Source organism: Protopterus annectens, chromosome 4.part0, assembly GCF_019279795.1.
Source record: "Protopterus annectens isolate FY-2018-M chromosome 4.part0, PAN1.0, whole genome shotgun sequence".
Lineage (NCBI taxonomy): Eukaryota > Metazoa > Chordata > Ceratodontiformes > Protopteridae > Protopterus > Protopterus annectens.
Window position 1 is genome coordinate 341,367,001 of NC_056733.1, and position 13,113 is coordinate 341,380,113.

At 40.4% G+C, this 13,113-nt stretch overlaps 1 protein-coding gene across 2 annotated transcripts in view; it reads right to left on the reverse strand.

The window, feature by feature from the left end:
• LZTR1 (leucine zipper like transcription regulator 1) overlaps positions 1–13,113 on the reverse strand; it is an 830,693-nt gene that overhangs the window by 700,279 nt on the left and 117,301 nt on the right. For both annotated transcript variants that reach the window (XM_044068313.1, XM_044068312.1), the window contains exon 4: positions 9,634–9,713. In XM_044068313.1, coding sequence (XP_043924248.1) covers positions 9,634–9,713 — 80 coding nt within the window. The remainder of the gene's footprint in view (positions 1–9,633; positions 9,714–13,113) is intronic.

The window sequence follows — 13,113 nt, forward strand, 5'->3', positions numbered from 1 at the left end:
CTGGTTATGCCCATGCACCAGTCCTGACTAAAACCATCCATTTACCTCTCCTTGCCACTGTGCCTCACACCATCAGATCAATGCATTCCTTCTTTTGCAGGCTCTGGCTCACCCTTTACCCTCCCCCTTCCCTCCTCACTCAATCTCTCAGACCTGTTATAACATGCTTAACTACCTCACTTCATCTCAACTCCAAATACATATCCAAATGACTTGCACCTAGCTTCCTATCACTACCATGTATACTACTTACTCAGTCTCCTCTCTTACTTCTCTGTCTTCCCTTCCACCCCATCAGTCCTTCTAGCTTGTTCCACCTTCATGTGGAGCTTCTGCTTGAGTTTAGTGCAATATTTGTATATAAGGTTTAGGTATACAAGTTTAGAACAGTATCTATTTCAGCTTAGTACCATCTGTATATACATCCTGAACTGCGGTGGTGGTGCTGCGGTAGCGTTGTCGCCTCACAGTAAGACGTTGTCCTGTTCGATTCTCAGCTAAAGCATCTTCTGTGTGGAGACATGCTTGAATGGGCGTACCTTCGTTGAAGGTTGTGCGTCAGGGCTGGCAACTCGGTATGTAAAAAATCTACTGCCAATCATTAGCGGACCGGAGTTCCGCTGTGGCAACCCCTAACCGGGAAAAGCCGAAAGATACAACAACCACCATCTGTATATACATCCTACCTTTATTCCTTGCCTCTAGCTAGATATTGGTATATCTGTTCATTACTAGGTTTCATATTGTATGTATAGCTAATGTTAGCTGCAGTATGTATTATTTGCTATTGTATGTATATTCAATTGTTCTTCATGTACTCTGCTGCTCATTTATTGTTCTGTGGACCTTTTCTCCCTGGGCATCCACTGAAAAAGGTCCTGTGTCCAGTTGGAATTTCCTGGTAAATAAATAAAATCAGATATGACAAACTTTTGAGGATGAAATCCTGAGGTATGAAAAACTGTGTGCAAGGCAGCTGGTCTATATAGAAAACACTACTTCAGGGTAGATGCAAAAGCTTAAAAAGACACAAGCATGCTGCAGTAGGTTCTAGAAGAACAGCCATTACTTAACCGTGTGTATGCTCTCTCATATATAGTTATATATATTTATATCATATATAGTTATATATATTTATATATTTCGTTGTCTCTTTACAGCACAGATGGCTTAAAGAGAATTTAGTACAGTACTTCACTGGACAGCAACAATGGACCAACTCCTAAAACAAAGTATGTGAACAATGTAGATCAACTCTCAACACAGGACACAACGCAAGAGTATTAACATTGGTACACACATGGTAAGAATCAATACTGAATGCTCACAGATACCCAGCATGATTTCTCCCATCATTACATAGTATTCCAAACACAAAACATCCACCACTTATGAGATTTAATTTTTTTTTAAATAAACACATGGACAAGAAATGCTCTGAATGACAGTTCAAGGAAAACTACCACAACTGAGAAGTCAGATGGACTACAAGTATACGTGAAATCCAGAAAGCGTTCATACTTATACAGTGCCACTGTGCTACTGCCAAAGCCTGACACCTTCTTAATGCAAGCTACCTGACCTAAGACAGTAATAAAAAGAAGATTTAAAACTAGGGGGACTGCAGAAAGCCTGAATTCTCAAGGACAGATGGCGCACTGCAGAAAAATGAAAGATAAAAGAAGGGCAAGAGGCAAAGGAAACCCAGGCCTCATTTTACTCAAAATGCTACTGTGGCTGTACCAATTCCTTTTTTCACATTTGTAAACGCTCCTTATCTGCTAACAAGGGGCCAACGTCAGCTCTTCTAACATTAGGATGCCAGCCCAGAGTGTCCTAATAGGGAGAAAACATGCTGGTTCCTGCTCCTGGAAGAGAAACCTGAATACGCCTGCTTGTGCAGTCCTGGACAGACCCATGCCTATTCCAGCTGTGGGTTCCACAACAGAGTCTGCCATTGAGGGGGCAGGGTATAATTCCTGCATACACAGTTCTCCTCTGCAATTACCTCTCACCAAGAAACAGTTGCCGTTTGCTTGCTGGTTTGGAAAGTTCTGTTCTAGAGTGCTGACTGCCAAACGCGACAGAATTTTGTGGTTCATCCACCAGCTAATTATAAAAAAAAAAAAAACTTTTTCTCAGTAGGTGTACACTCAATTTATTTGTTAGTTATTTTGTTAACCTGGTAGGTGGGCTGGCCTTATGACACTTTTCAGCCACAACTCTTGTTTTGAACCAGCAGTACAAATAATTCAGGCTAACAGAAGAAAGGTTATACAGAAACAACCATATAGAACACAGTTTACGAAGGAATGCAGTTACAATGCCACATCTATGTTACTAGTTCTGCAGAAATATACAACTAAAATTGATAAGTAACAGTATGAGGAAAGTCAAGGTTTTCTTATGTACATATTTAGAAATTGCAACTACAGAATGCAAGTATATATAAGATATGGCAGTCACATAAGACTTCCTATATGGATATTGGGTAAGGCATCAGCCTTTTCTAAACTGACATGAGCTCCACCCAGACTGATGTCATCTACATAAGACTGTCTCTCTGTAACGTCAGCTAGTTCTGTGCCCTAAGAATCACCATTGTGCATTTGGTGCTCTCTAATGGTGGGTCCATGTTTCATATGAAATGTATTTTTTTCCGCTAGTCTCCAGAAAAGATTTCTTTTCATGCTGTACAAGACCAACAAGTCTTGCGTTGCTTCCTTCCATGAATGGCTGAAAAACTTGCTTCAAGCAGATTCTTTTACGGATGAGGCTACACTTATCTCAAGTTATAAAAAAAGAAAACTATTAGGAAAAAGGCCCCAGATTAGGTATGCTTTAATTGGTGCTATGAAATGAGAACTTCTCAAAACAATTTCCCATTTTAAGAAGGACAAAATATCGAGAACAAATTAGTGTCCCTCCAAAATATAGTCAGACGTATGATACAAGGCTGGCTCCCTGTAAAATGAGAAAGCCCATAAAATTACAAAACATTTAACTTTTTCCAAGCATATACTGTAATAAGTAATTATCTTGGTCAGCACTGAGCAGAACAAGTAAATCTTCTACCTGAGCCTATCCTTTTAGCTACAATCTCTGCTAAGCTTGGAGGCACAAAGATTCCATTCCTAAAGTTTAAGACATACTGACCACTTGTGAAGCATAATTCTTAAGAACTCTTGAAAAAGTAGCACTAAATTGCACCCTCATATATTCAGCTCGGCACAAATCCAAAAATTTTTAACATCTGGTATCTCTCCCCACTAACAAGGAGTACTATGCATAAAGACACAGCAAAATGACATGCACAGCTGCTATGCTGGTACACTACTACCAAACTACTTTCCTACTGGACATCATTAGTGGATCACGTAATGAATATGGTGACCCTGCTTCCAAAAACACCACACAAGCAAATGGATTAAAAGCTGCTAATGGCTGCAATCCGGAAACTGTCCACTTGCAGGTTTCCTAAGAGAACTGATGACCACAGCTTATCAAACAGATGTAACTGTCTAAGTTGTACTCTGACAGGAAGCAAGACGTTGTTCTAGGAAGATCTAGACTACCTCTACAAGTCCAACAGGTCATTTCCATAGATCGTGGGTAAAACGGAATCTAGGAAACACACTAGAACAAAATGATGGGCACCAAACAACCACCTCCTGTGAGATCAGTTCTGTTTTGCATACAAAAAAGGTTAAAATTCTCCCTTGATAAGGGATAGCTGATAATCATCTGTCTGCAGAAAGGATGTTGGCATTTTAATCTCAACTGCTTCACTGTGAATTTTTTGAATGCAGTTCTGAACATCTAATTGCGTTTGAAACTGCATTCAAAACACTGCCCATCATCTAATGCATTACAGATATAGACAGTTTTAAGAATAAAAAAGTTCAGAAAAAAGACCACTGGGTAACAATGTCCGAGTTTCCACAGGAGAACACTGACATTGTTTAAGTTGATTTTTTTTTTTGTTTTATATTCATAGGAGGGCTGCTTCAGAGACCCTTTTCAAACATGACCTGAAGCCACAAAAGGTCAAGGGTAAATGCACATCTCTACTTTAAGATGTAATTAAAATGTAAAACACTGAAAAGATCATTGCAAACCAATTGAATCAAATGCTCATTTGTTCATTTGGCTGAAAATCACATACTTGGGCTATTGCCAAAAATGCCAATCAGTGTGATCTGTATAAGAAATAATTACTGGTGCAGTTTTGATCAAAGTACCAACAATGATTCGCCAGTATATTTAACTAAGAAAGGCAAAGGGGGGGGGGAGGGTGAAGGGAGGCAAGCAACCTTGAAAATCATGTTAAGGTACTGCCTTCTGTATGCTTTCTACAAGCTGTGATTTGACAAAATGATTCAATCAAGTGAGTTTTTAACAATTTTTTCAATGTTTGGAAATTCAACCAAATGTGATTGAATGAGAACATACCGAATTGTAAATATGGTCACATGTGCGTGTGTATATGTATATATTTTATATATATATGCATATATGCGTTACTGTAGATATACACACACGTATAAATATGAGTAAGTTTACTAATAATGAATGTTCAAAATCTCAAATGTAAACTCATCTAAAAGTAATGACCAAACCAATGGTCAAAAAACCCACCAAAATATAAAAACGGTGTCCTCCTCCATTAATTAAATATGCTCAAAGTCACACAACAGTGGGCAAAGAGACAATCTTCCTTTCCCCACTATTGTACAATCCAAAGTTGTCAACGTATTGTTTGAAAAAAGCATTTCAATGTAAAAGGTAACCTGCTTTTTTATCAGGTGAACGGATGGCAAACTGTACCCATGTTACATATACCCATGCAGACGCACATGCACATGTGGTAGCACAAAGTTACTGGTCAGTTTGTTGAGAATGGCATGATTGCTGTCAATTTACTAAGAGCTCACGTTATAAATATATGCATTGAAAGAAGATGCATTTTTCAAAACCAGCACACCTTTTTGGACTACTGTGTGGTATTACTACGCTGGTATAAGCTTCAGCAGCCCTTGTGTCAGCTTTATTTTAGAAAATGGGAAATGCAGGCATCAATCACGTAGCCTTGTATGTCTGCCTGTAATCACTGTCAGTGCACGGTGGCACTAAACCACAGTTCATAGGCTTTTTCCACATTTCTCTGCTTTAGTATGACCACGGATGGAGTAACTTATATAATATAGAAGGTGGAGTGATGAAACCCAAATATAAAAACATTCTAGAAACACAAAACATGGGTTACCGATGGCAGAAAACACTGCATTACAGCTGTTAAATGTTTTACTGAGAATTGTGTGCTGCAATAGACTAGTACAACCTGCTATGAGCTACATCTGGTTCATGTGTAATTGCTTTGCTACATTTACCTTACACACACAAACTTTAGCAAAGCCATCCAATCAACCAATATGCTTCTAGGAGGAAATGAATTTCAACACACCATTTGAACATGCAAACTGCACCAAGACAATGACCACAATTCAGAAATGCACCCCAGACTCTGCAGATGTTCGGCAGAGATCTTACTACTGAACCACTATGCTGACCAACTGAAGGGGATCATTATGTTACAAGAGGGACTGCCAACATCGATACCTCGGTATTAGAAGGAATGTGGCTTGTAGGTTAGATGAAGCCAGTCATGAAATAAAGTTGCTCCGCAGTGAAAATGCTCTGAAGGAAGACTGCAAAGGGAATGAGTAATTATACGATCAGAAAATACACAGGGCATGACAATTTGGCACATTTCATTTCACTGACCATTTTAATACAACCGATTAGATCAGTATCACTGTATCTCAGAGGAAAGATAACGTATCACTGTATCTCAGAGGAAAGATAACGTCTTTTTCATGGAGATCCTAGAATAAATGCTCCACTTTACATATCCTTCTGTCAAAGTGATACTATTCCCAAATACAATTAATTGTAGCTAACCAAATACACTTTCAGCACAGTGGGTCTGTCCAGATGACACACACCCAAAGAAGGCATCATCTCCATAAAGGAGCAACAGTCTTGCAGAAGCCCTGTGGAAAGGGAACAGGAGGGAATATACCAAGTCTCTGTGAAAGCACATACTTCAGATTCACTTTTGTGCGGTTAACTACACCAATTTTGTGCAACATAAAAGCACACTATTCACTGCATAATCACAGCCCGCACCCAGAGAATCCACCACAAATTCACATAACAATATACACACACGCCATAAAAAGGTGCTGCATTAGGTATGGAAAAGGGATGCCGGGTTAAATTTCATGGACTGACTGTAATCCTGATAACTGAGGAGATGATCAGCTGTGAATACACTGTAAGTGAGTATTCCCTCTAATCTGAGGCAACAGTGATCCTGGAGTCTGAATATTTAAGTAGCAGAGTTGGGGGAAGCATAGCCCCCATAAGTTAAGGGAATACAGAAGGACAAATGTTTTGAAAAGTAACACCGAATTAAAGAATTTGATGTTGACTGTACTGCAGTTTCATTTACAAGGAGTGGAGACTCAGAGGACTGGACCTCACACTTCTAACTGGAAATGGTGGAAAATTACTTAATGCTAATGGGAGGTTCTAAAAGTCTGACGTTTTTCTTCTGGCAACATCTGAAGCTTTGAAATATGACAGCAAAACTTCAGTTCTTAAATTTATGAATGTGCTTCAAGTTCTGACTCCAATCTTAAATGTAAGCCATTCATTTCCACAAGAACATCTGACCAACAACTGATAAACCTGAAATACTTGAGGGTTTTCCAACAGCTTTATTATGGCTGGTATCTCCTTCTGGAATGTTTGTCTGTGACCTGCTGAATGGAGGACCTCTAAAACAGCTGCACATATTAAGTACATCACAGTAACTACAGACCTTTGGGAGCTCCTTAGTCAGAATGTCTAACCTTTCCTCCCTCCTAAGTAGGGTTCACTTCACAGTTTGAACAGCTGAGAGAGGAACAAACTAGAAGAAAACTTCCCTTCCAAATGCCCTTTGCCCAAAGTCTCCTCTAAAACTTTTGGTGAAACAGAATGGCATCATAACAATGTCCCTTGGTATTACTAGCAGAGTGATTACATTGCATAAGCCTGATGGTAAAAGGTATCCAATCTGTCATTTAAGTACATTTCCAAGCAGGATACATGTGTTTTTCGGATGTGAATATGACCAGAGTGGAAATTAGTCATCTATCAGTTTTAGTCAAAGCCTGATTCCAAGGATCAAGAAGCTGTACTGAGTGAAGTCACTGAAGTGAGGGGTAAGCAAGTTTCCCCTCACTACAAAAGCTGAACATAATATTTTAGAAATCAGGGGTATAAAGCAAGCAAGAATAATGCCCCTTCCCTCTGGAAAATGCTCTGCTTTACTATGAATACTGAGGCTGTACCCTGCTGATCTTTTTCTGTTTATTAATGGTGTCATCTTAGGTGATTTGAGGAATTACTCTGAATCCTTTCCAACCCAGTCTGAACCTCTTTCATTTTCCATCTGCTATACACCTTCTTCAATGTTTCTAAAGATCCCTTTCCTAGTCATCCATTTTGGTAGCCCATTCCATTACTCCATTACATTCCAGTACATTTTTGGAACTCAAAAAGGGAAAGACGATCCCAAAAAATCTGCCTATGTCCTTCCCTCAGTCATATTATTAAAGGTGACCCCTTTATATCTCTCTGGCATGACCTTGTGCACTAATAATATATATCTTCTGCCTCTTCTGCCTCTTAGGAAATAGCTTTGTCTAGTCTCTGGTCAACACAATCTCCTCCATGCTATACACCTTTCCCTATGGGCTCCTTCCAGCAACCGGTTGTCCCATACCTTGTATTACCTCCAGAAATGCACATGATTGTTAAGTGGTGTGACCTATCAGGGCTAAAAAGAGTAGCAACACTGCTTCTTGGGTTCTGTAATTTTTCCCACTTTTGATGCACCACAACATTTTGGCTGCTGCTGTCACTACCCTCCAACTCGATTCCTCATAGTTCAAGACAGAACAATGCTTCCAGATCATTTTACTGTCCTCTTGGTATTAGTTCCACATTGAAAGCTAACAATTCATATCAAAGTTCTGGACCAGCTACAGTTTTTCCATGTTGTATATGAACCTCAACTGACACCTTTCTACTAACTTGGACAGCCTTTTCAAAGCCTTTCCTTACACTCCAACCATTCTCTACTGTCATCTTGGTGTAATCAGCAGTGAGATAGAGCATGTTAGTTTCTTCTTCAGATATGAATGAAAAAACACCAGAAAGAGTACTGGATATAGAACTGCCCCTTGCAGTATGTCACCCTTTTGCCACAACCCGGTGTGCCCTACCTTTCAACCATGAAGTACACCTGTTCCTCATTCTTGGTCTTACCCCCAGTCCTCATCTACCTATAAAGCGCCTGTGTGGGACTGAGTCACAGGCCTTGCTGACGTCAACACAGATTACTACTGCTGGTACTTCACATCAAGTTCACTTATAACCCGGTCATTAAACTACATCACAGTTAACTCACAGCTCCTTCTGACCATCAGCCCATGTTTACTGCTGTCCTGAAGGATGCACCTCCTTAGGAAAGCAACAGAACTTTCACTCAAGATTCCTTTCACTACTTTCACTGTCACTGTAACAGGCCTGTAGCTTGGCGGATTCTTCATGCTATATTTTGTCAGATTCTTCATGCGCCTCACCCCCTCCAAAAACAACCAGGATACCTCCTCTCTTGCGTTCATCCAGTTCTCAGGCAGTTCTTCAGCAGCAAGTGATGTGTTGAAAAATCTCAATTAGGGAATTTGCCAGTGCACTGCCTAGATTCTTGTGAACTCTACCAGATATACCTATATGGTCTTGTGCATTAACCTCCTCACAATGCAGCCAGTTTGCTCCCTAAACCCTTGCTCACTATCTTGCCCACATCCCCTTATTTTTTCCCCATGAAGAATGAAATAGGTTAGTTATTCAGTACCACTGGGTCCCCTACCATAAATTGCTTAGCCTGGCATCTGTACCCATCTTCTTCCTTTCTGCTACATTACATGCCTTTGTTCCTGATTTGTTTTACAACATACACCTTTTTTGCCTTCTCTACTTACTGCCCTTCTACTGTGATTCCACTTCTCTACCCTTCTATTCCACCTCTTGTATGCCCAGCTTTATTTCCTAACCACTTGTCTCTCCCACCTGGGAGCCAAGTGGGACACCACCTCTCTCTTTGTCTGTCCCTTGAGAAAAATTTTATACAGCTCACAGACTACAGCTGTTTTTGTAATGGCCATAAAAACGTTCCAACCTTTTCTTTAGGATTACCCTTTCATCTTTTCTTGTGAAACACTGAACCTATAAGGTTTCACTAGGTGCCTTCATTGAATTCCAGATTTCACTACGCATATTCACAGAATTCCAAGTTTCTGTCTGCTATTATATCTATTCTTGTGTAACTGATTTACTGCTGACAAGGAACTAAACAGAAGTTTAAAATTACTTTAGATTTTACTACGCTTATGGTAATGTAAAATGTTAAAAGTGAACTGTAAACACATTTCTAAAAACAAGAGTTAACCTGCTGCTTAATGCAAAGACATTATATGCAGAAGTGGATTAACTGAAACTTCAGTTTACAGATCTTACCAAATACAAACATACTGCTTCCGTAGACCACAGCGGAATGATGGTATCTTGGTGCAGGAGGGGTTCCTGTTGTAAATGCCCTGCAAACAGCAAGAAACAATATCCTCAGTCATCACAACATATATATTATAAACAAACAGGCTTGGACACACAAAAATATGTTACTGGAACAGTAAAGTTTCAATGCCTCCCCATTCTAAACCTCCTCCCACACATATTCAGATTGAAAATACTTGAGACATCAAAACAGACACCTTTACGTGGTACACTAGCAACCTCCCCTGTACTACCTACAAAATGATGAACACGCCTCCCCATTCTAAACCTCCTCCCACACATATTCAGATTGAAAATACTTGAGACATCAAAACAGACACCTTTACGTGGTACACTAGCAACCTCCCCTGTACTACCTACAAAATGATGAACACTCACTCCTAATATAGGGATTTGTTTGTGCAAAGAAAACACAGTAAACTCTCAGTTAACCAGCACCTGTGGCGATTGGTAGATGATGGATAAGTGTAGCTTCTAGTTGCTTGAAAGATGCTATTAAAAATAGACCTGACAAATACTGTACCCTATACTATACCATACCATTTTGATTTTAATACTGAAATACAGAATTAATAGCTTGGCTGGAATAATATTTTAAACTTATATTTCCACTAGAAAGCATGGCACGTGGAATGGTTTTCAGTGGCATGCTGAGAGGATTGGAATTGAATGAATGGAAGAGAGAGCGAGAGACAGAGTGAATGCATGCATGAAAGCTGAAGACACTGTGTATGTGACAGATCGGAGAGAGAATGTGCAATCTGATGCAAACTGAGTGAGTGAGTGTGGAGCAACTTGCAGCAGCAGCCTTAGGTCAACTGGTTCCCTAGGCAAAAGGGCTCCACAGCACCCCCCCACCATTCCACCCTGTGCCCCCATCCTGGTCTACCTACATCACATAAATACTGGAAAAGTATCCCTACTAGAGTGGCGCCCTAGGTGGCCGCTTAGTTGGCCTATGCCTAAGGCCAGCTATGGGAGCAAGTGCTGACATTTTAGTGATTTGACTTGTTTGGTTTGACTTGTTCTCAGGTTGAGGAGAGGGAATTTGTATCTTCCTTTTTAAAACTCAAACTCAAAACATAAGTTATTTTTTGTGGGGAGAAAACAGGAAGTGCAACACATGAAAAACTGAAATGTTCATACTGCATTGTATTTCTTCGATTTCTTTCTGGTTGCTTGAGTTCTGGTTACCTGAGAGTTTACTGTAGCCTTTTCCTGTGCAAAGTTTCTACCTCAAGCAATAAGAATGCTTCTGAATTTCAGTGAAGGCAGATGTTTGTTAAATCACACCAACTCCATTCAAAAACCTTTGCCCAAAAACACAGCTGCTCTTTAGGTGCTTTTTATTCTACTTTTCCTGACCTGATGGCCTTTTGGCATTCGTTGTTGCTATACATTACCACTAGCGATACTGCCAGCAAATGTAAAGAGTATGCTGGTAGACCTACCAAGGATATGTTACATACAGTATCATATAGATGACAGAACCACAAAATACAAGTATTCAGAGAGAACCTGGGATTACAGATCTGCTATTTACAAGGGCAAGTATGCAACGTGCAAAGATATGCAATTTTCCCTGTCCACATTGAATGAGTTTAATTTCACTTGGTACTACCAAGATCAAATTATACCTAAATATCAATATAATGTTAAAGGTTCAAGAAAAAAAACGGTCATGTCTGAAGCAGACAAAGAAAATGCTCTAGTCTTTCATATGAAGACCTTAATACATTTCTTGTCAATGGCTGAATGCAAGCTTAGAAAGCATGCTGACAAACTGCTTTAATGCAGGATTTCCAACACTGCCACTATACTTGTAGGTTCAATACTGGGAAGAGGCAAGATTCTGCTGTACCAGCAGCATCCCAGTAACACACCAGAATCACAGCTATTACTCAATGGGCTATCTTAACACAAACATTTAAAAAGGGCTGAATCCAACCCAGAGCCCAGCACAATGCTGGCTGCACAAAAACAGTACTGCAAGACCCCAAACAAAGCCCCCATTCATGACTTTTACTTGCATCTGCTTTTTTTCTACCCAACCAGACATTTGTGTTCTCTGCATACTAAGTGACTAATGTTACCCTGAATCTCTGAAGATAGGTTCCTACTAGCTGACTGTCTGATGCCTTCTACTCAGAGCATAGCACCATTTCCTTTCTGCCAGGGCTACAGTGATGTCAGGACAGTGAAGCCACTACAGAAAATAAACAAGGGGCATGGGGATTCAGTGCTGTCCACTGATGGCAGACATGCACTTAATCATTAATCTCAGAATACCTATGCATGCAGCATTGACACATCTGTCACAGTCTATTTCTCTGCTACTGGTACATCAATGTAATGTGAACATTAGTCCATACTAGATGTTGACAGATCACCTGCACTTCCCCAGCAAAAAAACTCTTAGGAGGTAAGGAGAAAAGTACAGTTGTGTACACTTACCATAAATGCAAATCTTCGAGTGTATTCACTGTTGCAGTCATCACACTTGGGTTATCTGCCTGCATGTAGCCCTCAGTCAGCCCGAATACTGGAGACTTAGTATTTCTGTATCGGTTGCTGTCGCTCCAGGACTTATATCAGGTCATCAGGGGTATAAAAACAGGCATCCAATGCCATTACATCAGTTTTTCATGCCCCAAATGTCAGGAGCCCCCAAATAGGGAGCTAAGTTATGGTGGAAAAAACACCACCAGTAAAAAGTAAATACCAATAGCCCTGTAAGGGGTGAGTAATAGAGATAGAGAAGGAGAGAAAGAGAGAGACGGGGGGCTGGCTGAAGGGTGGGAAACCAGGACTGCAACAGTGAATACACTCGAACATCTACATTTATGGTAAGTGTACACAACTGTACTATGTTCTTCATGTTTCACTGTTGCAGTCATCACACTTTGGTTGATTCCCAAAGCTGAAGAATGGGTGGAGGCAGTCAAGAAGAGTTGGGGCTGGCTAGTATGCCCTGCAGGACTACTGTAGCAAAAGATAGGCAGGTGGTAATGCTTGGTGAAGGTATGAACAGAACTCCAGGTAGCATCTTCCAGAATGTCCCTGGTAGGAACTCCCATGACAAATGCTGTAGAGGTAGAGGTTGCCCTAGTGGCATGTGTTCTGACCCACTGAGGGGTTGGTTTCCCATGGTGTTTGTAACAGAAGTGGATACAGTGTGCTATCCATTTGGAAATAGTTTGTTTAGATATGGCCTTGCCCTCTGCCCCTGCTGCAAAGCTGACTAGTAACTGGTCAGATTTTCTGAAGGGCTTAGTCCTGTCAATGTAGAATCTGAACTGTCTGTGCACATCCAAAGAGTGCAGTATCCTTTCCCCTTTATTTTGAGGATTAGGAAAGAAGGTTGGCAGATAGACAGATTGGTTGAGAGCTACACTGGGCACCACTTTAGGCATAAAAGTAGGG